At 42.8% G+C, this 23,415-nt stretch overlaps 1 protein-coding gene across 4 annotated transcripts in view; it reads right to left on the reverse strand.

Moving 5' to 3' along the window:
* Window positions 1–23,415, reverse strand: part of LOC115133681 (glucosidase 2 subunit beta-like) — a 321,308-nt gene that overhangs the window by 160,817 nt on the left and 137,076 nt on the right. For all 4 annotated transcript variants that reach the window (XM_065021985.1, XM_065021984.1, XM_065021987.1 and 1 more), the window contains exon 10: window positions 19,567–19,636. In XM_065021985.1, coding sequence (XP_064878057.1) covers window positions 19,567–19,636 — 70 coding nt within the window. The remainder of the gene's footprint in view (window positions 1–19,566; window positions 19,637–23,415) is intronic.

The following is a 23,415-nucleotide window of genomic DNA, read 5'->3' on the forward strand; positions in this document are numbered from 1 at the left end:
CCAATGAATAGTTTCATTTCTATTGTATGCATATCATTCAAGCACACAAGCTAACTGGCTAACATTGGCTAGCTACGTCCAGACACAAATGTGAGAACACCTCACTCTGACCATTTTACTCACCCTAGCAGAGCTGGTCAGGCTGTTTTTTATGTTATCCAGAGCGTTAGTGACTGTAACTGTGCTGCTGGCAACAATTTAATTACGCTTTTTTTTTGTGACAACGTTTACTGACACCGGCCATATTCCACAGGTGTTGAGCGTACGTAAATTTGTCAGTTATTCTGTGCCATGGCACACGCAGAGGAGAGTGCTCTGAAATCGGAGTCGATAGCCAAAGTGAATTTACCAGCTACGTCTATCGACAGTTGTCGCAGTGACCTCATAAACCTTTTACTGACAAAATTAGAAACATGTAAGTCGCTCTGGATAAGAGCGTCTGCTAAATGACTTAAATGTAAATGTAAATGTAATGTAATAAGCCGAAAATGTAGCTAGCCAGACTCTCTTACCCGTATACTACATAGATGGGCACTTCTCCCTCTCTGTCACGAGTGCCATGGATGCCCTCAGTTTGAAGATGTAATCCTGAGCCTTCTGCGTGTTCTCTTTTCGATTCCATCTGTATATTTGCAATCAAACGTCAGAATTTTCTTCATCTCCTTAGCTATCATACTTTAATTCCATTGATTTCAAAACTCGGTCCTCCAGAAAGTGGAGAGCAAAACTTATGCAGTTCTACTACGCGATATCTTTCAAAAAAGCCGCATTAGACAGGATTACCTACACATACTGACCAGCTCATATCATAGGCAGAAGCCTGCTACATGACAGACCAATCCGAACTCATCTCCCGGCATGTCCAGCCCACTCATTATCTCAGCCAATCATGGCTAGCGGGAAGGTTGCTCCCTTTTCCATGGCTAAACCAAATAGGCTCGTTATTTATTTAACAATTTTATTCGTATTTCCAGATAGCATACACGTTTGTTATTTAGGCACATGAAAGATCACATGTTCAAGCATTTCTGCTAAACACAATTTGATTTAAAAAAAAGTTTACATTCAAAGGCTCTCCTGTGAAGTAGTGACGCGTGACATATGCCTAGTTTCCTGAAACGAGTCATGTTGCAGCTCGCTGAAATCTCAAAATAACCCAGAGAATACTTCAGCTTTTTACAGCCAATTAAGTCTTTGTCATAACAAATGTGACATCTCTCACATGGACGTGGTTGAACTCAGAGGAAGGTAGTTAAATATGATGCTCGCACAGACAAGAGGAGGTCAACAGTTTTCTCACAGCGAGATAACAAGATGTAAAAATATGTCTGTGTGATTGTTGAGCAAACGGGGCAGCTCTCAGAGATCAGAGATCAAACAGTAAGACAATCACTTTCTTGTAACGACATAGACTTGACATAAGACGACCACTGTCTAGTCTTGAAACGACATAAGACTTGACATGAGACGACCACTGTCTAGTCTTGAAATGACATAAGACTTGACATGAGACGACCACTGTCTAGTCTTGAAACGACATAAGACTTGACATGAGACGACCACTGCCTAGTCTTGAAATGACATAAGACTTGACATGAGACGACCACTGTCTAGTCTTGTAACGACATAAGACTTGACATGAGACGACCACTGTCTAGTCTTGAAATGACATAAGACTTGACATGAGACGACCACTGTCTAGTCTTGAAATGACATAAGACTTGACATGAGACGACCACTGTCTAGTCTTGAAACGACATAAGACTTGACATGAGACGACCACTGCCTAGTCTTATAATGACATAAGACTTGACATAAGACGACCACTGTCTAGTCTTGAAATGACATAAGACTTGACATGAGACGACCACTGTCTAGTCTTGAAATTACATAAGACTTGACATAAGACGACCACTGTCTAGTCTTGAAATGACATAAGACTTGACATAAGACGACCACTGTCTAGTCTTGAAATGACATAAGACTTGACATAAGACGACCACTGTCTAGTCTTGAAATGACATAAGACTTGGCATGAGACGACCACTGCCTAGTCTTATAATGACATAAGACTTGACATGAGACGACCACTGTCTAGTCTTGTAACGACATAAGACTTGACATGAGACGACCACTGTCTAGTCTTGAAATGACATAAGACTTGACATGAGACGACCACTGTCTAGTCTTGTAACGACATAAGACTTGACATGACACGACCACTGTCTAGTCTTGAAATGACATAAGACTTGACATGAGACGACCACTGTCTAGTCTTGAAATGACATAAGACTTGACATGAGACGACCACTGTCTAGTCTTGTAACGACAGACATGACACATCAAACGTGTTCATAGTTGAATGATTGGTCTGTCTGTGCAATCAAGTATGTTTGAATCCAAGATGGCGTAGCAGTCAGACGTCTTTGTCTTGTCTCGTCCCATGTGTATATATATTTTTCTTCGCATTCTTTTTAATATTTATCCTAAACCTCAACTTCTAAATACTCTCCTGCAACCCGCTTCACCCAATGTGGATTTGTATTTTTTCCCTAAAGTATTTCTATTTACCTCCGAACTGGAATACCTCTACTGAAGCTAGCTGGTTAACTAGCTACCAGCTATCAGTCAGCTAACCACTGCTAGCGGTCATCAGCTAACCTTTAGCTCGGAAAGCTGGTTTCAAACCAGAGCACACCGGACTTTTTTTTCTCTTCATATCCCCGAATTCCTTCCACAAACTCTGAACCTTTTCATCTGGATCATCACAGCTAGCTAACCGCAACCAGGGTTGACTACTCCTGGCTAAAGTTTCCATCCCGGAGCTAGCACCAACTAGCCTGGGGCTAGCCCATGCTAGAACCATCTCCCGGCTCACTCCTGGGCTACAATATCCGGACCCCTTCTACTGCCGGTACGGGGCACGGAACACCACCGATCCTCTACGACTGGAATACCGATATAATCTGCCCGAGGATTCCAACAGGCCTGAGTGGGCCCATTCTGCTAACCTGCTAGGCATGCTAGCTACCTAGAGCTACTTGGAACCCTATTAACTCCACGACTGGTCTATCGACGTCACCGCACGAAGAGGCAAAAACAGACTTACCCCCATCGCGACTTCCCCCAAAGGCTAACTTGCTAGCCCTGGTCTACCAACTGCTAGCTTGCCTGCCCCGGTCTGCTAACGGCTAGCTTACCTACCCCGGTCTGCTAACTGCTTGCTTGCTAACCCGGCGTGTCCCCAGTCAGCCCAACCACTCACTGGACCCATATGTTGACTTGGCCTCTCTCTAATATCAATATGCCTCGTCCATTACTGTCCTGGTTAGTGATTACTGTCTTATTTCACTGTAGAGCCTCTAGCCCTGCTCAATATGCCTTAACCAACCATATTGTCCCACCTCCTACATATGCGATGACATCACCTGGTTTAAACGTCTCTAGAGACTATATCTCTCTCATCATTACTCAATGCCTAGGTTTACTTCCAATGTACTCACATCCTACCTTACCTTTGTCTGTACACTATGCCTTGAATCTATGCTATGGTGCCCAGAAACCTGCTCCTTTTACTCTCTGTTCTGAACGTGCTAGACGGCCAGTTCGTATAGCATTTAGCCGTACCCTTATCCTACTTCTCCTCTGTTCTTCTGGTGATGTAGAGGTTAATCCAGTCCTGCAGTGCCTAGCTCCACTCCCACTCCCCAGGTGCTCTCATTTGTTGACTTCTGTAACCGTAAAAGCCTTGGTTTCATGCATGTTAACATTAGAAGCCTACTCCCTAAGTTTGTTTTACTCACTGCTTTAGCACACTCTGCCAACCTGGATGTCTTAGCCGTATCTGAATCCTGGCTTAGGAAAACCACCAAAAACCATGAAATCTCCATCGCTAACTATAACATTTTCCGTCAAGATTGAACTGCCAAAGGGGGCGGTGTTGCAATCTACTGCAAAGATAGCCTGCATTACAGTTCTGTATTACTATCCAAGTCTGTACACAAACAATTTGAGCTTCTACTTCTAAAAATGCACCTTTCCAGAAACAAGTCTCTCACTGTTGCCACTTGCTATAGACCTCCCTCTGCCCCCAGCTGTGCCCTCGATAACATATGTGAATTGATCCTGGAATCCTGGAATGACATTGAGCTCATCCCGTCAGTAGATTATGCCTGGATATTCTTTAAAAGTGCCTTCCTCACCATCTTAAATAAGCATGCCCCATTAAAAAAAAATAGAACTAGGAATAGATATAGTCCTTGGTTCACTCCAGACCTGTCTGCCCTTGACCAGCACAAAAACATCCTGTGGCATTCTACATTAGCATCGAATAGCCCCAGTGATATGCAACTTTTCGGGGAAGTTAGGAACAAATATACAAAGGCAGTTAGGAAAGCTAAGGCTAGCTTTTTCAAACAGAAATTTGCATCCTGTAGTACTAATTCTGGGACACTGTAAAGTCCATGGAGAATAAGAGCACCTCCTCCCAGCTGCCCACTGCTCTGAGGCTAGGAAACACTGTCACCACCGATAAATCCACTATAATTGAGAATTTCAATAAGCATTTCTCTACGGCTGGCCATGCTTTCCACCTGGCTACCCCTACCCCGGTCAACTGCCCGGCACCCTCCACAGCAACCCGCCAAAGCCCCCACCATTTCTCCTTTACCAAATCCAGATAGCTGATGTTCTGAAAAATCTGCAAAATCTGGACCCCTACAAATCAGCAGGGCTAGACAATCTGGACCCTCTCTTTCTAAAATGATCTGCTGAAATTGTTGCAAACCCTATTACTAGCCTGTTTAATCTCTCTTTTGTATCGTCTGAGATTCCCAAAGATTGGAAAGCTGCCACAGTCATCCCCCTCTTCAAAGGGGGTGACACTCCAGACCCAAACTGCTACAGACCTATATCTATCCTACCCTGTCTTTCTAAGGTCTTCGAAAGCCAATTTAACAAACAGATTACCGACCATTTCGAATCCCACCGTACCTTCTCCGCTATGCAATCTGGTTTCAGAGCTGGTCATGGGTGCACCTCAGCCACGCTCAAGGTCCTAAACGACATCATAACCGCCACCGATGAGAGACATTACTGTGCAACCGTATTCATTGACCTGGCCATGGCTTTCGAATCTGTCAATCACCACATTCTTATTGACAGACTCGACAGCCTTGGTTTCTCAAATGATTGCCTCGCCTGGTTTACCAACTACTCTCTGATAGAGTTCAGAGTGTCAAATCGGAGGGCCTGTTGTCCGGACCTCTGGCTGTCTCTATGGGGGTGCCACAGGGTTCAATCCTCGGGCCGACTCTCTTCTCTGTATACATCAATGATGTTGCTCTTGCTGCTGGTGATTCTCTGGTACACCTCTACGCAGACAACATCATTCTGTATACTTCTGGCCCCTCTTTGAACACTGTGTTAACTAACCTCCAGACGAGCTTCAATGCCATACAACTCTCCTTCTGTGGCCTCCAACTGCTCTTAAACGCAAGGAAAACTAAATGCATGCTAATCAACCGATCACTGCCCACACCTGCTCGCCTGTCCAGCATCACTACTCTGGACGGCTCTGACTTAGAATACGTGGACAACTACAAATACCTAGGTGTCTGGTTAGACTGTAAACTCTCCTTCCAGACTCAAAATTAAATATAGAATTGGCTTCCTATATCGCAACAAAGCATCCTTCACTCATGCTGCCAAACATACCCTCGTAAAACTGACCATCCTACCGATCCTCGACTTCGATGATGTCATCTATAAAATAGCCTCCAACACTCTACTCAACAAATTGGATGCAGTCTATCACAGTGCCATCAATTTAGTCACCAAAGACCCATACACTACCCACCATTATGACCTATACGCTCTCGTTGGTTGGGCCTCGCTTCATACTCGTCGCCAAACCCACTGGCTACAGGTTATCTATAAGTCTCTGCTAGGTAAAGCCCCGCCTTATCTCAGCTCACTGGTCACCATAGCAGCAACCACCCGTAGCACGCGCTCCAGCAGGTTCATCTCACTGGTCACCCCGAAAGCCATTTCCTCATTTGGTCGTCTTTCCTTCCAGTTCTCTGCTGCCAATGACTGGAACGAACTGCAAAAATCTCTGAAGCTGGAGACTCATATCTCGCTCACTAGCTTTAAGCACCATCTGTCAGAGCAGCTCACATATCACTGCACCTGTACACAGCCCATCTGTAAACAGCCCATCTATCTACCTACCTCATCCTCATACAGTATTTATTTATTTATCTTGCTCCTTTGCACCCCAGTATCTCTACTTGCACATTCATCTTCTGCACATCTGCCATTTCCATGTTGAATTGCTATATTGTAATTACTTCGCCACCTGCTCCTTTGAACCCAGTATCATGGCCTATTTACTGCCTTAACTCCCTTATCTTACCTCATTTGCACTCACTGTATATAGACTTTTTGTTTTCTTTTGTTCTACTGTATTATTGACTGTATGTTTTGTTTATTCCTTGTGTAAACTCTGTGTAGTTGTATGTGTCGAATTGCTATGCTTTATCTTGGCCAGGTCGCAACTAGCCTACCTGGTTAACTAAAGGTGAAATAAACGTCTGGTCAGTAAGGTTCTCCCACGGTGTGAACATTTTAAGGTGATTAAGAATGGGACTATGCAGATACAGCAATGAAATAGAGTGGTAAAGTGTTAACTTCATGATACAGATAGCGATTAGCAAATAGCGATTAGCAGATAGCGATTAGCAGATAGCGATTAGCAAATAGCGATTAGCAAATAGCGATTAGCAGATAGCGATTAGCAGATAGCGATTAGCAAATAGCGATTAGCAGATCGCGATTAGCAGATAGCGATTAGCAGATCGCGATTAGCAGATAGCGATTAGCAGATAGCGATTAGCAGATAGCGATTTCATACTAAAACTAAACATACTAAACTAGGCCTGTATATGAGCCTACATACAGTGTTGAGATTCGTTACTAGAAAATGTAATTACGCGTCACATGTAACAAAAGTAACGTGTTCTGTTACAATATTACTTTTCACAGAATGTAACATCTATGACTCTTTATAATACTCGGCGACGCCTTAATTTAAAAAAAAACAAAAAAATGTAGATCATAAAACCTCAACCGTTTTATTGGCTGACAGAGGGAGACAGTTTCTCCTTTCGTCTGTGGCGCTGCTTTCCTGTGCTGCTCTATCACAAGGGTTTAGAATGCCTAATATAAGCTAAACCTCTGTACAGATTTATTTTCCTTTCTTTTCATTCAAAATGGTGTGTTGGTGTTGGTTAGACCACTGCATAGAGATGGATAGAGGGCACACTTGCCACTAGACGGTAAAGCCCTCTATACATTTCTGTGGACAGCCATCATGACATTTCTCACTAAAGCAATATTATCGTGTCCTCAAACACTGTTGTACAACCTTACAGTTGTCCTTTCCTCACTCACTCGCACTTGTCTTTTCTTACTATTACAGACTATGCTGATAGATGATTAATTAAGGAACGGCTGTTTTATCTACCTTAGTTGAATGCACTGACTAAGTCTGCTAAATGTCCAAAATGTAAATATAGCCGTGCCAAAAGTGTGCTCGCTGTCTATGAGCATCTTTTACAGAGCGTTCACTACCCATGGTTAGTCTTTGAAACCTTTCAACTTGTCTTAAACAATGCTTTTCTGTCTACTTTCCTGTTCTTTAGAACATTTCAAGGCATATTATAGCATCATGTTGACAAATGCCCTTTTAAAGTAGCCTTTTATGTGTGTATTTGTGTAGTGTGTTCATCCACGGTATGTGTGTGTGTCTGCTTTCTCTCTCTCTGTGTGTGTGTGTGTGTGTGTGTGTGTGTGTGTGTGTGTGTGTGTGTGTGTGTGTGTGTGCGCCTTTGCGTGTGTTTGGATTGGGTTGGTTCTGAATTGCCTAGACAAAAGTGCAAATCTCTGCAGCGCTTGCATCATAATTTACTTACCACAGCCATTCATTATTTACAATAATGGACCTAAAAATGGATTTCCAAGAAACTATTTATTCTGGTACATTACAAGACTGTCGCAGAGTGTCTGAATACAGAGGAATGTGTCACGGAAGGCCAGAAAACCATCGCTGTCACAATGCCTCCACCTCATCATGCACAATGGAGACAGATGTCAAAAGCACAACAAAATGTGTGTGTGTGTGTGTGTGTGTGTGTGTGTGTGCGTGCGCGACGCCAGGACAGCGGAGTCAATCACCACCTTCCGGAGACACCTGAAACCCCACCTCTTTAAGGAATACCTAGGATAGGATAAAGTAATCCCTCTCACCCCCCTTAAAAGATTTAGATGCACTACTGTTCCACTGGATGTCATAAGGTGAATGCACCAATTTGTAAGTCGCTCTGGATAAGAGCGTCTGCTAAATGACTTAAATGTAAATGTCAAAATGGCAGAAGGCTTTCTTAATCAACGATAGCTGAAAATGCATACATTCATTGTCAATCATAAAGCCATCATAAACATGGTGTAACCTAATGTGGCTAATATAACCGGCAGGGTAGCCTAGTGGTTAGAGAGTTGGACCAGTAACCGAAAGGTTGCTAGTTCGAATCCCCGAGCTAACAAGGTACAAAATCTGTCGTTCTGCCCCCCGAAACAAAGCCGTTAACCCACTGTTCCTAAGGATGTCATTGTAAAAAAAAAGAATTTGTTCTGAGCTGACTTGCCTCGTTAAATACAAAAAATATGTGAGCCAATACCTGCAATGGACTTCCATCAATACAACCTCCAATTGACCTTAAAAACATGTCTCACACATGTTAGTCATAAATACATTTAATATTTATGTCAGGTGCCACGTAATGCTAATGCTAATAATAATGATAATAGTAATGCTAATGCTAATAATAATGATAATAGTAATGCTAATGTTGACCTTTCGCATGGTTCCCTCAAGTGTCGTCCAAGTCCTAAAGCAATACTGCGTCTCAGTTATTTTACAGCTCGTGTATATACATGCTTAAATGACTGTATATCCACTACATTCATGCATATCAAGGGACACTGTTAAGACACACAAAGCTGACCAAACACAATCTGACAGGTGCACACAGAAGGTCATGGATCGATACCCATTGTACCTTCAGAAGTCGAGTCATTTCCTGTACTGTCTAAAGCATTTTTGTCCTTGAGGTATAATAGTTATTACAGAGAACAAAATGACTGGCCATGTTAGGATTCCTTCCTGTTTGCCTCAGCAGTACACATAAGGTCAGTGTTTCCTTCTTTCAGTGCTAAAATATATATTTCCACTTATCCAGAGGGAGCTCGCTCAGAATGATTCATTTTCTGAGTTTCGGCTCAGCATTGTGTGGCCTTAAGAGATTATTGTGGAGTACCATCTTTGGCGATACTCTCACAAGCTGTAGGTTTCCAACCTGAAATACAAACACACAGCACTCTGTTGAGAAAACAAAAAAAACTCCCAATGCTAATTGGGCTCCCGGCAGGGAAACAGGAAATGGCTCTAATTTACAAGACGGTTTCAGAGCCACAAGAAGATGAAGGAGAGATTGACTGTGACGACCAGTATGGTGAGAAAAGGGATTGTAGAAATAGAAACAAATTGTGAATCATTATGCTTTTCTATGTTAATCTTTGGATCTGTTGTAGGGATGTCCAAATAACAGTACCCTATAGGACTGATATGTAGTGGGGTTTTCCAGATAACACTACCCTATAGGACTGATATGTAGTGGGGTTTTCCAGATAACAGTACCCTATAGGACTGATACGTAGTGGGGTTTTCCAGATAACACTACCCTATAGGACTGATATGTAGTGGGGTTTTCCAGATAACACTACCCTATAGGACTGATATGTAGTGGGGTTTTCCAGATAACAGTACCCTATAGGACTGATATGTAGTGGGGTTTTCCAGATAACAGTACCCTATAGGACTGATATGTAGTGGGGTTTTCCAGATAACAGTACCCTATAGGACTGATATGTAGTGGGGTTTTCCAGATAACAGTACCCTATAGGACTGATATGTAGTGGGGTTTTCCAGATAACAGTACCCTATAGGACTGATATGTAGTGGGGTTTTCAGATAACAGTACCCTATAGGACTGATATGTAGTGGGGTTTTCCAGATAACAGTACCCTATAGGACTGATATGTATTGGGGTTTTCCAGATAACAGTACCCTATAGGACTGATATGTAGTGGGGTTTTCCAGATAACACTACCCTATAGGACTGATATGTAGTGGGGTTTTCCAGATAACACTACCCTATAGGACTGATATGTAGTGGGGTTTTCCAAATAACACTACCCTATAGGACTGATATGTAGTGGGGTTTTCCAGATAACAGTACCCTATTGTCACGGTTCATGAATCCACTGCCTCCTTTTCTCTCTCTCTCTCTCTCTCTCCCGTGTTTGTGTGGGCGTGGTTCCCAATCTCGGCCTGATTGTCTGCGCCAGCTGGAATCACTTATCTTCCCTTTATATGTTCTGTAACCAGTGTTTCTTGTTGTCAGATCGTTGTTACTTCCCTGAGGTTGTGTCGTGTGTCCGTACTCATCTCTCGCCGCCCTTGTGTGGATTATCTGCTGTGCTCCTTCCTACCCATCCGGACACTCTCCCCTGGGTTTCTCAGCACGCTCACATAGGAGGATGTGCCCTAGTCCCTGGGTCGGATTCCGTCTGAGTACAGTCTGTCTGTCCTGTTGCTGCTGTAACCTATATTCATTAAACCATCGTTGCTTGCATCTTGCATCCGCCTCTGTAATGTTACACCTATAGGACTGATATGTAGTGGGGTTTTCCAGATAACACTACCCTATAGGACTGATACGTAGTGGGGTTTTCCAGATAACACTACCCTATAGGACTGATATGTAGTGGGGTTTTCCAGATAACAGTACCCTATAGGACTGATATGTAGTGGGGTTTTCCAGATAACACTACCCTATAGGACTGATATGTACTGGGGTTTTCCAGATAACACTACCCTATAGGACTGATATGTAGTGGGGTTTTCCAGTGTACTTCTGGAGCACCATCCTGTAATACTGTATCAAGAAGCCACTGCATGTAAATGTTAGCCTTTTGGAAATAGAAATAAATACATATATATATATATATATATATATATATATATATATATATCGTTTTTTTTTCACTGAGAAAATATTTTTGCGCAGACAAATCTGCTTTTTATGTCGACTGTGCCTCGGCGCTACTCCTTAGCAACGTCAAAACACTCCATCGTCTGATTCGGTCTCGTGATACGATGACAATCATTGTTTCAAAACGCAGACCAACTAATGCGTAAATGAGTCCACAATCAAATCACTATAAACATATTGCCCAAATACAATCATCTAATTTGTCACAGCCCTCAACAACGCCACACATTCCATTGCATCACGACATCAGTTTCTCCGGTTGTCTCGGAGCCCCTGCACAACCTCGAGTACCAATATATTCCCAAATCCAGGTCACAGCTATTTCCTTTTTCTTGCATTACGTAACAACTGTCAAGATCCTTATATATAGACAAACAAAGTTTAAATGGATTACATAAACATTCTGGAGTAGACAAGGAAAAAAGGAGCAGAGAAGCGAGAGGAGAGAAGCTACAACGTGATGTCAAGGTGAGCGTGTAAGTGACGCTGGGGCTTTTGCCACAGCTCGATGTAATGGTCTATCTAAGTGACTGAGGAGGGCCTTATCTTGTCTGTGGGGTGGCTAATTGGCTAGCGTGGACGCTCGGCAACAGATCTCGCATTCCCAACATGTGGCTAGCCTCCTAGACGATTCATCACCTGGGGGAGGACAAGAAAGAGGAGGAAGGTGGAGAGAAGCTGAGTTTGGATATAGAATGTACTCTTCGGGGTTAATGTAAGATATTCCAATTTGGGCTCGTTCAGTTTTAGTCTGCTAGTAAAGGTCATGTTGACGACGTCATGTTCTTTTTCAGTTGACTTGACAAGAGTTGGACGGCATAGGTGTAATTCATGTTCTGTAGTGCCTATGGGGTTTTCAAAACTAGGAACATTTGAACATCTTGGCCATGTTCTGTTATAATCTCCACCCGGCACAGCCAGAAGAGGACTGGCCACCCCACATAGCCTGGTTCCTCTCTAGGTTTCTAATCTCCACCTTTCTAGGGAGTTTTTCCTAGCCACCGTGCTTCTACACCTGCATTGCTTGCTGTTTGGGGTTTTAGGCTGGGTGTCTGTACAGCACTTTGAGATATCAGCTGATGTACGAAGGGCTATATAAATACATTTGATTTGATTTGATACTCTAACCCCTGACACCTAAGAAACACTGCATGAACATTAGCATTTTATGGTGGTCGTAGCACTGCTCTGTTTGATAACTAGATAACTAAAGTATGCCCTGTTTCGTCTATTCCATATCGCTATGCATGGTAGATTTTTACAGGCATATCCAATTCAATATGGCAGGTACAGTTTTGGACCTAGCAACATCCCAGCCATGTCTTGGTAAGAGTGGTGGTATACAGACAAACGTAGTAAAACCAAGGCAATTTGTGGCCATAATGTAGCCTCTCAGTAATTAACACTGTCTTTGTGGCCTTGAAACGGGCAAAGAAACATCAGTCTCACACCCTCCATTTCCGACGCTTAAAGAAATCCAATTAAATTAGCCTGGGCGCCTCCGTACATGCACATGGATTTGTTTGGTTTTCGATTGTTCCGCTCTCCCTCTCTCCTCCTCACTCACTCTCTCCTCCTCTTTTCACACTCTGAATCAGCAGGTCCCTTCGGGTAAACAAGGCAGAGTGATTTTTGGATTTGCATATCCCCCGAATAAATTATATTGCATTTGCGCGATAAGCGACGCTGATGCCGGTCGTTTTTTCCACACCGCATTCATGCATGCTGCCATGCGTTAACCCTGATCAGGAGGGACCGGTGAGAGAGTGAGAAAACTGCTACTCAGAATTCCTGTTTTTCCGAAGGTAGAAAAACATGTGCCAGGCCCCTAGTGGGCCCTGGGCTGCCGACTGAGCGGATGGTTAATTCAGAGCTGATAATGATGCAGGCTCAGGCGCGCCACCAAGGACAAGAACGGCAGCTGAGAGAGAGAGAGAGTGGAGAGAGAAAAGGGAGAGCAAGAGAGAAAGGAAAGAGAGAGAGAGAGAGAGAGAGAGAGAGAGAGAGAGAGAGAGAGGAGAGAGAAAAAGGAGAGCAAGAGAGAAAGGAAAGAGAGAGAGAAAGGGAGAATAAAAAAGATGATAGGTGCGAGAGGATGGATGGAATGGTGAGAGAGAGGAAGGGTAGTAAAGTGAGAGAGGAAGGGTGGTAAAGGTGAGAGAGGAAGGGTGGTAAAGGTGAGAGAGGAAGGGTAGTAAAGGTGAGAGAGGAAGGGTGGTAAAGGTGAGAGAGGAAGGGTAGTAAAAGTGAGAGAGGAAGGGTGGTAAAGGTGAGAGAGAAAGGTTAGTAAAGGTGAGAGAGGAAGAGTAGTAAAGGTGAGAGAGGAAGGGTAGTAAAGGTGAGAGAGGAAGGGAGCAGGAGAAGACCTTAGAGAGGATAATATGGTGGAAGGAAATTAAAGAGGTGAGGAAGGAGGATAGGAGGACAGGCAGAAGAGGAGAGAAGGAGTGAATGAGAGGTACTGGAGAGAAGAAGAGGAGAGGAGGAGGAGAGAGGAGGAGCGGAGGAGAGGTACTGGAGAGAAGAAGAGGAGAGGAGGAGAGGTACTGGAGAGAAGAAGAGGAGAGGAGGAGAGGCACAGGAGAGAGGAGGAGCGGAGGAGAGGTACTGGAGAGAAGAAGAGGAGAGGAGGAGAGGCACAGGAGAGAGGAGGAGCGGAGGAGAGGTACTGGAGAGAAGAAGAGGAGAGGAGGAGAGGCACAGGAGAGAGGAGGAGCGGAGGAGAGGTACTGGAGAGAAGAAGAGGAGAGGTACTGGAGAGAGGAGGAGTGGAGGAGAGGTACTGGAGAGAGAGGAGGAGGAGAGGAGGAGAGGTACTGGAGAGAAGAAGATGAGAGGAGGAGAGGTACTGGAGAGAAGAAGAGGAGAGGAGGAGAGGTACTGGAGAGCTGCCAAGAGTCCTCCACGGTCGAGTAGCCGGGCTGAGTAAAGCTCAGAGGAGGGCGGTCCAGAGGTTTAGGTTAAGAGGGACGCATGACGAGCCATGAACATGTAGAATAATCTACAGAACTGCTCATTGTAACCGTGTACCATGCATGTTCGATTAAGAGACCAGAAACAAAGTCTGACCATTATAGTCATGTGAATCTTTTTACCCATTTCAGCTGACTGGATCCCCCCCCCTTGCCTCCCTTTCACCTAGTTCCTGAGGAGATTTGGACTGGTGGTATTTTGGCTGTGAAGAGGAAAACGGATAGAGGGCACCGGCATGAATATTCCAAATGACTAATGTTGCACAGGCTTATTTTTGACATATCTGGTTTCTGTAGGGAAATAAAACACTTTTAATGCAGGGGGACCATCTGTTATCTGTTGCTGGTGTTTCAGTGCACAGGCGCTTGGTGTGTACTTATTCACACACACGCGCGCACGCGCACACAAACACACACACAAACACACAAACACGCACACACACACACATACATACGCACACACACACACACACACACACACACACACACACACACACACACACACACACACACACACACACACACACACACACACACACGCAGGCTCCAACTCCTATACAAATTGCATGCTCCTTTTTAATTCAGTGTGGTTGTCAGATATGCTGTAAATCTCACTGGGTCACCTTGAAAACACAACATGGCTAGCCTTCATTTTCAGCAGCTCTAGGAAAAAACTGCATTCTTGGTTGTGATTTAGTTATGAGTTATGACCGAGTAGCTACTGCAGGCATTGTAGTAAACATTGCATTCTTGTGTCCATACAATGTTTTTTTTTTATATACAAAATACGCATTGTACCAAACTCCAATGTCACAAGCAGACAATCTACAAAATAGAAATAACACTGTATCTTTAGTGTGTTGAACCCAATAGAACACTCTGTTGAACCCAATAGAACACACTGTTGAACCCAATAGAACACGCAGTTCAACCCAATAGAACACGCAGTTCAACCCAATACAACACACTGTTGGACCCAATAGAACACGCAGTTCAACCCAATACAACACACACACTGTTGGAACAATACAACACTCTGTTGGACCCAATAGAACACGCTGTTGGACCCAATAGAACACTCTGTTGGACCCAATAGAACACTCTGTTGGACCCAATAGAACACGCTGTTGGACCCAATAGAACACGCTGTTGGACCCAATAGAACACGCTGTCGGACCCAATAGAACACTCTGTTGGACCCAATAGAACACTCTGATGGACCCAATAGAACACACTGTTGAACCAAATAGAACACGCTGTTGGACCCAATAGAACACGCTGTTCAACCAAATAGAACACACTGTTGGACCCAATAGAACACACTGTTGGACCCAATAGAACACGCTGTTCAACCAAATAGAACACACTGTTGGACCCAATAGAACACACTGTTGGACCCAATAGAACACGCTGTTGGACCCAATAGAACACGCTGTTCAACCAAATAGAACACACTGTTGGACCCAATAGAACACGCTGTTCAACCAAATAGAACACACTGTTGGACCCAATAGAACACGCTGTTGGACCCAATAGAACACGCTGTTGGACCCAATAGAACACACACACTGTTGGACCCAATAGAACACGCTGTTGGACCCAATAGAACACACACACTGTTGGACCCAATAGAACACGCTGTTGGACCCAATAGAACACACACACTGTTGGACCCAATAGAACACACTGTTGGACCCAATAGAACACGCTGTTGGACCCAATAGAACACACACACTGTTGGACCCAATAGAACACACTGTTGGACCCAATAGAACACACACACAGTTGGACCCAATAGAACACACACACTGTTGGACCCAATAGAACACGCTGTTGGACCCAATAGAACACGCTGTTGGACCCAATAGAACACACTGTTGGACCCAATAGAACACACTGTTGGACCCAATAGAACACACTGTTGGACCCAATAGAACACACCGTTGGACCCAATACAACATACACACTGTTGGACCCAATAGAACACACTGTTCAACCAAATATATCTACTGTAGGGTAACTGACTATATGTACTGTAGGGTAACTGACTATATGTACTGTAGGGTAACTGACTATATGTACTGTAGGGTAACTGACTATATGTACTGTAGGGTAACTGACTATATGTACTGTAGGGTAACTGACTATATGTACTGTAGGGTAACTGACTATCTACTGTAGGGTAACTGACTATATCTACTGTAGGGTAACTGACTATATCTACTGTAGGGTAACTGAATATCTACTGTAGGGTAACTGACTATCTACTGTAGGGTAACTGAATATCTACTGTAGGGTAACTGAATATCTACTGTAGGGTAACTGACTATATCTACTGTAGGGTAACTGACTATATGTACTGTAGGGTAACTGACTATCTACTGTAGGGTAACTGAATATCTACTGTAGGGTAACTGACTATATGTACTGTAGGGTAACTGACTATATCTACTGTAGGGTAACTGACTATATGTACTGTAGGGTAACTGACTGTAGAGTAACTGACTATCTACTGTAGGGTAACTGACTATCTACTGTAGGGTAACTGACTATATGTACTGTAGGGTAACTGACTGTAGGGTAACTGACTATCTACTGTAGGGTAACTGACTGTATATACTGTAGGGTAACTGACTATATCTACTGTAGGGTAACTGACTATATGTACTGTAGGGTAACTGACTATATCTACTGTAGGGTAACTGACTATATCTACTGTAGGGTAACTGACTATATCTACTGTAGGGTAACTGACTATATGTACTGTAGGGTAACTGACTATATCTACTGTAGGGTAACTGACTATATCTACTGTAGGGTAACTGACTATATCTACTGTAGGGTAACTGAATATCTACTGTAGGGTAACTGACTTTATCTACTGTAGGGTAACTGACTATATCTACTGTAGGGTAACTGAATATCTACTGTAGGGTAACTGACTATCTACTGTAGGGTAACTGAATATCTACTGTAGGGTAACTGACTATATGTACTGTAGGGTAACTGACTATATCTACTGTAGGGTAACTGACTATATCTACTGTAGGGTAACTGACTATATGTACTGTAGGGTAACTGACTATATCTACTGTAGGGTAACTGACTATATCTACTGTAGGGTAACTGAATATCTACTGTAGGGTAACTGAATATCTACTGTAGGGTAACTGAATATCTACTGTAGGGTAACTGACTATATCTACTGTAGGGTAACTGACTATATGTACTGTAGGGTAACTGACTATCTACTGTAGGGTAACTGACTGTAGGGTAACTGACTGTAGGGTAACTGACTGTAGGGTAACTGACTATCTACTGTAGGGTAACTGACTATCTACTGTAGGGTAACTGACTATATCTACTGTAGGGTAACTGACTATCTACTGTAGGGTAACTGACTATCTACTGTAGGGTAACTGACTATCTACTGTAGGGTAACTGAATGTAGGGTAACTGACTATCTACTGTAGGGTAACTGACTATATGTACTGTAGGGTAACTGAATATCTACTGTAGGGTAACTGACTATCTACTGTAGGGTAACTGACTATATGTACTGTAGGGTAACTGACTATATGTACTGTAGGGTAACTGAATATCTACTGTAGGGTAACTGACTATCTACTGTAGGGTAACTGACTGTGTACTGTAGGGTAACTGACTATCTACTGTAGGGTAACTGACGATCTACTGCAGGGTAACTGACTATCTACTGTAGGGAACTGACGATATGTACTGTAGGGTAACTGACTATCTACTGTAGGGTAACTGACTATATGTACTGTAGGGTAACTGACTATCTACTGTAGGGTAATTGACTGTGTACTGTAGGGTAACTGACTATCTACTGTAGGGTAACTGACTATCTACTGTAGGGTAACTGACGATCTACTGCAGGGTAACTGACTATCTACTGTAGGGAACTGACGATATGTACTGTAGGGTAACTGACTATCTACTGTAGGGTAACTGACTATATGTACTGTAGGGTAACTGACTATATGTACTGTAGGGTAACTGACTATCTACTGTAGGGTAACTGACTGTGTATTGTAGGGTAATTGACTATCTACTGTAGGGTAACTGACGATCTACTGCAGGGTAACTGACTATCTACTGTAGGGAACTGACGATATGTACTGTAGGGTAACTGACTATCTACTGTAGGGTAACTGACTATATGTACTGTAGGGTAACTGACTATATGTACTGTAGGGTAACTGACTATATGTACTGTAGGGTAACTGACTATCTACTGTAGGGTAACTGACTGTGTATTGTAGGGTAATTGACTATCTATTGCAGAGAACTAGCCAGAGGACCATCTTATACTGTATTTCCATGCTTTTTGCGCCAACACCAAATGGTCAATGTGCACAGTACAAGATCTGAGCATCAGACAGACAGACAGACAGACAGACAGACAGACAGACAGACAGACAGACAGACAGACAGACAGACAGACAGACAGACGGATAGACAGACGGAGAAAGACAGACAGACAGACAGACAGACAGACAGAGGAAGACAAACAGACGGTGAAAGACAGACAGAAGGAGAAAGACAGACAGACAGACAGACAGACTGAGTAAGACAGACAGAAGGACGGAGAAAGACAGACAGACAGACAGGCGGACAGAGGAAGACAGACAGAAGGAGAAAGACAGACAGACAGAGAAAGAAAGACAGACAGAGAAAGAGAGACAGACAGATGAAGACAGACAGACGGACGGAGAGAAACAGACAGACAGGCAGAGAAAGAGACAGACGGAGACAGACAGACTGAGTAAGACAGACAGAAAGCCATGATGAGCATCTGAGTAGGATTCAGGAAGCCATGATTATTATCTGATCTGGGATCAGGAAGCCATGATTAGTATCTGATCTGGGTTCAGGAAGCCATGATGAGCATCTGAGTAGGATTCAGGAAGCCATGTTTAGTATCTGATCTGGGTTCAGGAAGCCATGATTATTATCTGATCTGGGATCAGGAAACCATGTTTAGTATCTTAGCTGGGTTCAGGAAGCCATGTTTAGTATCTTAGCTGGGTTCAGGAAGCCATGATTAGTATCTGAGCTGGGTTCAGGAAGCCATGATTAGTATCTGAGCTGGGTTCAGGAAGCCATGATGAGTATCTGATCTGGGATCAAGAGGATGACCAGTATAGATATGTAATATATGGCCACTCCATCACATACAGTACATGTCTTTCAAATGGCAATTTAATTCTGAATACCCACCCGCCAACCCATCCCGCACACACACACACACACACACACACACACACACACACACACACAGGATTAGTCATCCTAGATCTGATGCCGATCTGTGGAACATGATGGTTTGGAATGACGTGGAGGATGGAGGGGGTTTTGGCGACGGTGGAGAGGGGAGTCGAGGCGTACTGACTTACCGCTCACGGCGGCCTTGATGTTGGGGTCTTCATCTGCCAGACTGCCTGGCACACCACGTCTCCCTTTGATCTGCGGACACGTAATGGAAGGAGAGAGAACAGGGTGAAAGATATACAGTGTATTCTGAAAGGACCTTGGGTATCTCCTGCATTCATCTATAAAGCAGGGTGTGTGTGACAGGGGGTTGAAGTGACATGGTCATTGGTTTGTTGCAGCTACATAGCTGTGGTGTCTCTGCGTGGTGTCTCTGCGTGGTGTCTCTCAATAGACAGTCAGACACAAAACGCCATGCCTGGGTTCTGTGGTTGTTTTGGCCGCATGGGGAGGGGGGGCGATATACAATTTGTTGTACCATGTTTGAAGCAAGTGTTTATTTGGAAAATGTGTCAAATCAAATTCAACCTTCAATTGGGGGGTCTTTAAAGAGAGTGAATTATTAGACTGTATAACCTGTGCTGAATATTGAAATACATCACTGGAACGGCATACTTATCTCCAGTTTGAGAGGTCACATTTGTGCTTTGTGTATTTACTGCTGTGTAGATTTATTTTGTTGATGCTTACAGGCATCACCCCCCCAAACAAAATGATACTGTAGTGATCTTAAATATGTGCAGTTCAAAGCATTTTTGTTTTGTTTTTGTGGAGCACCATTGATGCTTAACTAGACTAAATATGGCACGTCTACACCAGGGACCATGGAATATAGGTCTGGTTTGAGGATGTGATGGTGTTGTCTTCCTACCACTGAGAGCCAGTGACTTTTCTAGCCCTTTGAATGAGAGACATTGTCAGATGGATTGTGGGTCACTTTCTCTGAGGAGACTAAACACCTGTTAAGGATCACAAGGACACTGCTGACAGAAACACAGGGCTCTTGAGACAGAGGGGGGGAAATGACTCAAACGTTTATTGTTCTTTTAATTTTTAAAAGATTGAACATGCTGTGGAATGCAGCAAAGAACAATATTATATTTTGTATTAAAAAAAGGTGCAGTATTAATCGTTATGGTTTTATGTTTGTGTCATTGACAAATTAATGTTGTTACTCAAATAAATTGTATTGTAACACTAAAGAGCACATCCTCTTCAAAATGAAGGGCACACCGAATTTTGACAACAAGCTTTGTCTTTGTTGTCACACTTGGAGAAACAGTCTAAGTCAATTTCATTCACCTATCACACGTTCAGTACTACCTTCATGACTATAAACTATAGTAGGGACTATAAACTACAGTAGTGGCTGAACTATAAACTACAGTAGGGACTATAAACTACAGCAGGGGACTATAAACTACAGTAGGGGACTATAAACTACAGTAAGGAACTATAAACTACAGTAGGGACTATAAACTACAGTAGGGACTATAAACTACAGTAGTGACTATAAACTACAGTAGGGGACTATAAACTACAGTAGGGATTATAAACTACAGTAGTGACTATAAACTACAGTAGGGACTATAAACTACAGTAGGGGACTATAAACTACAGTAAGGAACTATAAACTACAGTAGGGAACTATAAACAACAGTAGGGAACTATAAACTACAGTAGTGACTATAAACTACAGTAGGGACTATAAACTACAGTAGGGGACTATAAACTACAGTAAGGAACTATAAACTACAGTAGGGAACTATAAACAACAGTAGGGAACTATAAACTACAGTAGTGACTATAAACTACAGTAGGGACTATAAACTACAGTAGGGGACTATAAACTACAGTAAGGAACTATAAACTACAGTAGTGACTATAAACTACAGTAGGGAACTATAAACTACAGTAGTGACTATAAACTACAGTAGGGATTATAAACTACAGTAAGGAACTAAACTACAGTAGTGACTATAAACTACAGTAGGGAACTATAAACTACAGTAAGGAACTATAAACTACAGTAGTGACTATAAACTACAGTAGTGACTATAAACTACAGTAGGGACTATAAACTACAGTAGGGAACTATAAACTACAGTAGTGACTATAAACTACAGTAGGGACATTGAAGGCTCTGTCTCTTCCCAGACTGCCAGTGTTTTTTATTGTTTGGAAATGCAATGGGGCACTGGGGGTATGTGTCAACCGAGAGCAAGTCAGGCAGCGGTAAATGAAATGGGAACATAAACTAGAAACCATTAATTAATTGACAAGCAGATAATTCCCAGTTTATTATTATCAAACAGACTTCATTTGGTACCCTACCCACAGCACCGACTTGAGAGACTTCTCTTATAGATACAGCCCTTAACAAAATAGATGGTTAAAAGCTTAGTGGTGGTTGAGGACTATCAACATTTACATAAAAGGGAACTGGTGCCATTTAAATAGCTGCCCGCATGCACTGACTTATGTAAAAAAATATATATATATAATAATAATAATAATAATAATACAAAATAAATCCCCACGTCTTGTTTTTCCTTTTTTGGCAGACCTATATTTCTGACAGCCAACTGTGAGTGACATAGGCCTCCTCTTGTAAGCGAGATGTACTGAATTCCCTCAGCAGTAGGCAAGTAGTGCATCCTACTCCTCGTTCTCCTCGTCCTCTGTTGTTCTTGCCGTTCTGACGAGCTGTTCCATCGTAATGGGGTAGTGGTTTCAGGTCTCAGGGCATCCGGGCATCCGGGCTCTTTGGTTACAGGTCAGTGAGGTTGGCGAGAGAATGGTTGTGATGGATATGTCAGTGTAATGTAGACCTTTTCTGGGGATCTAACAGAATGAGGATCTCTAAATACCAGACACTATAGTTAGTTGTTACAAACAGTTTTTTGTGGATTTTACTGTATACTATACACTATAGTGTTTTTGGTAAGATATTAAAATACTATACACTCATATTTACAGTTTACTATATAAATACTATAGTATTACTATATTATGTACTGCAGTGTTTATTTCTTTTGAACTATCTTTGATATAGAAGTGGGGGCATTCTCCTTGAAGACCTTAGGGTAAGGGTTAGCTATAATGGTTAAGGTTAGGGTTAGGGAAAGGGTTAGCTATAATGGATAAGGTTACGGTTAGGGTAAGGGTTAGCTATAATGGTTAAGGTTAGGGTTAGGGAAAGGGTTAGCTATAATGGTTAAGGTTAGGGTTAGGGGAAGGGTTAGCTATAATGGTTCATGTTAGGGTTAGGGAAAGGGTTAGCTATAATGGATAAGGTTAGGGTTAGGGGAAGGGTTAGCTATAATGGTTCATGTTAGGGTTAGGGTTAGTGGAAGGGTTAGCTATAATGGTTAGGGTAAGGGTTAGCTATAATGGTTAGGGTTAGGGTTAGCTATAATGGTTAGGGTTAGGGGAAGGGTTAGCTATAATGGTTAGGGTTAGGGGAAGGGTTAGCTATAATGGTTAGGGTTAGGGGAAGGGTTAGCTATAATGGTTAGGGGAAGGGTTAGCTATAATGGTTAGGGTTAGGGGAAGGGTTAGCTATAATGGTTAGGGTAAGAGTTAGCTATAATGGTTAGGGTTAGGGGAAGGGTTAGCTATAATGGTTAGGGTAAGAGTTAGCTATAATGGTTAAGGTTAGGGTTAGGGTAAGGGTTAGCTATAATGGATAAGGTTAGGGAAAGGGTTAGCTATAATGGATAAGGTTACGGTTAGGGTTAGCTATAATGGTTAAGGTTAGGGTTAGGGGAAGGGTTAGCTATAATGGTTAGGGTAAGGGTTAGCTATAATGGTTCATGTTAGGGTTAGGGAAAGGGTTAGCTATAATGGATAAGGTTACGGTTAGGGTAAGGGTTAGCTATAATGGTTCATGTTAGGGTTAGGGTAAGGGTTAGCTATAATGGTTCATGTTAGGGTTAGGGAAAGGGTTAGCTATAATGGATAAGGTTAGGGTT

Source organism: Oncorhynchus nerka, linkage group LG8 (assembly GCF_034236695.1).
Source record: "Oncorhynchus nerka isolate Pitt River linkage group LG8, Oner_Uvic_2.0, whole genome shotgun sequence".
Taxonomy (NCBI): domain Eukaryota; kingdom Metazoa; phylum Chordata; class Actinopteri; order Salmoniformes; family Salmonidae; genus Oncorhynchus; species Oncorhynchus nerka.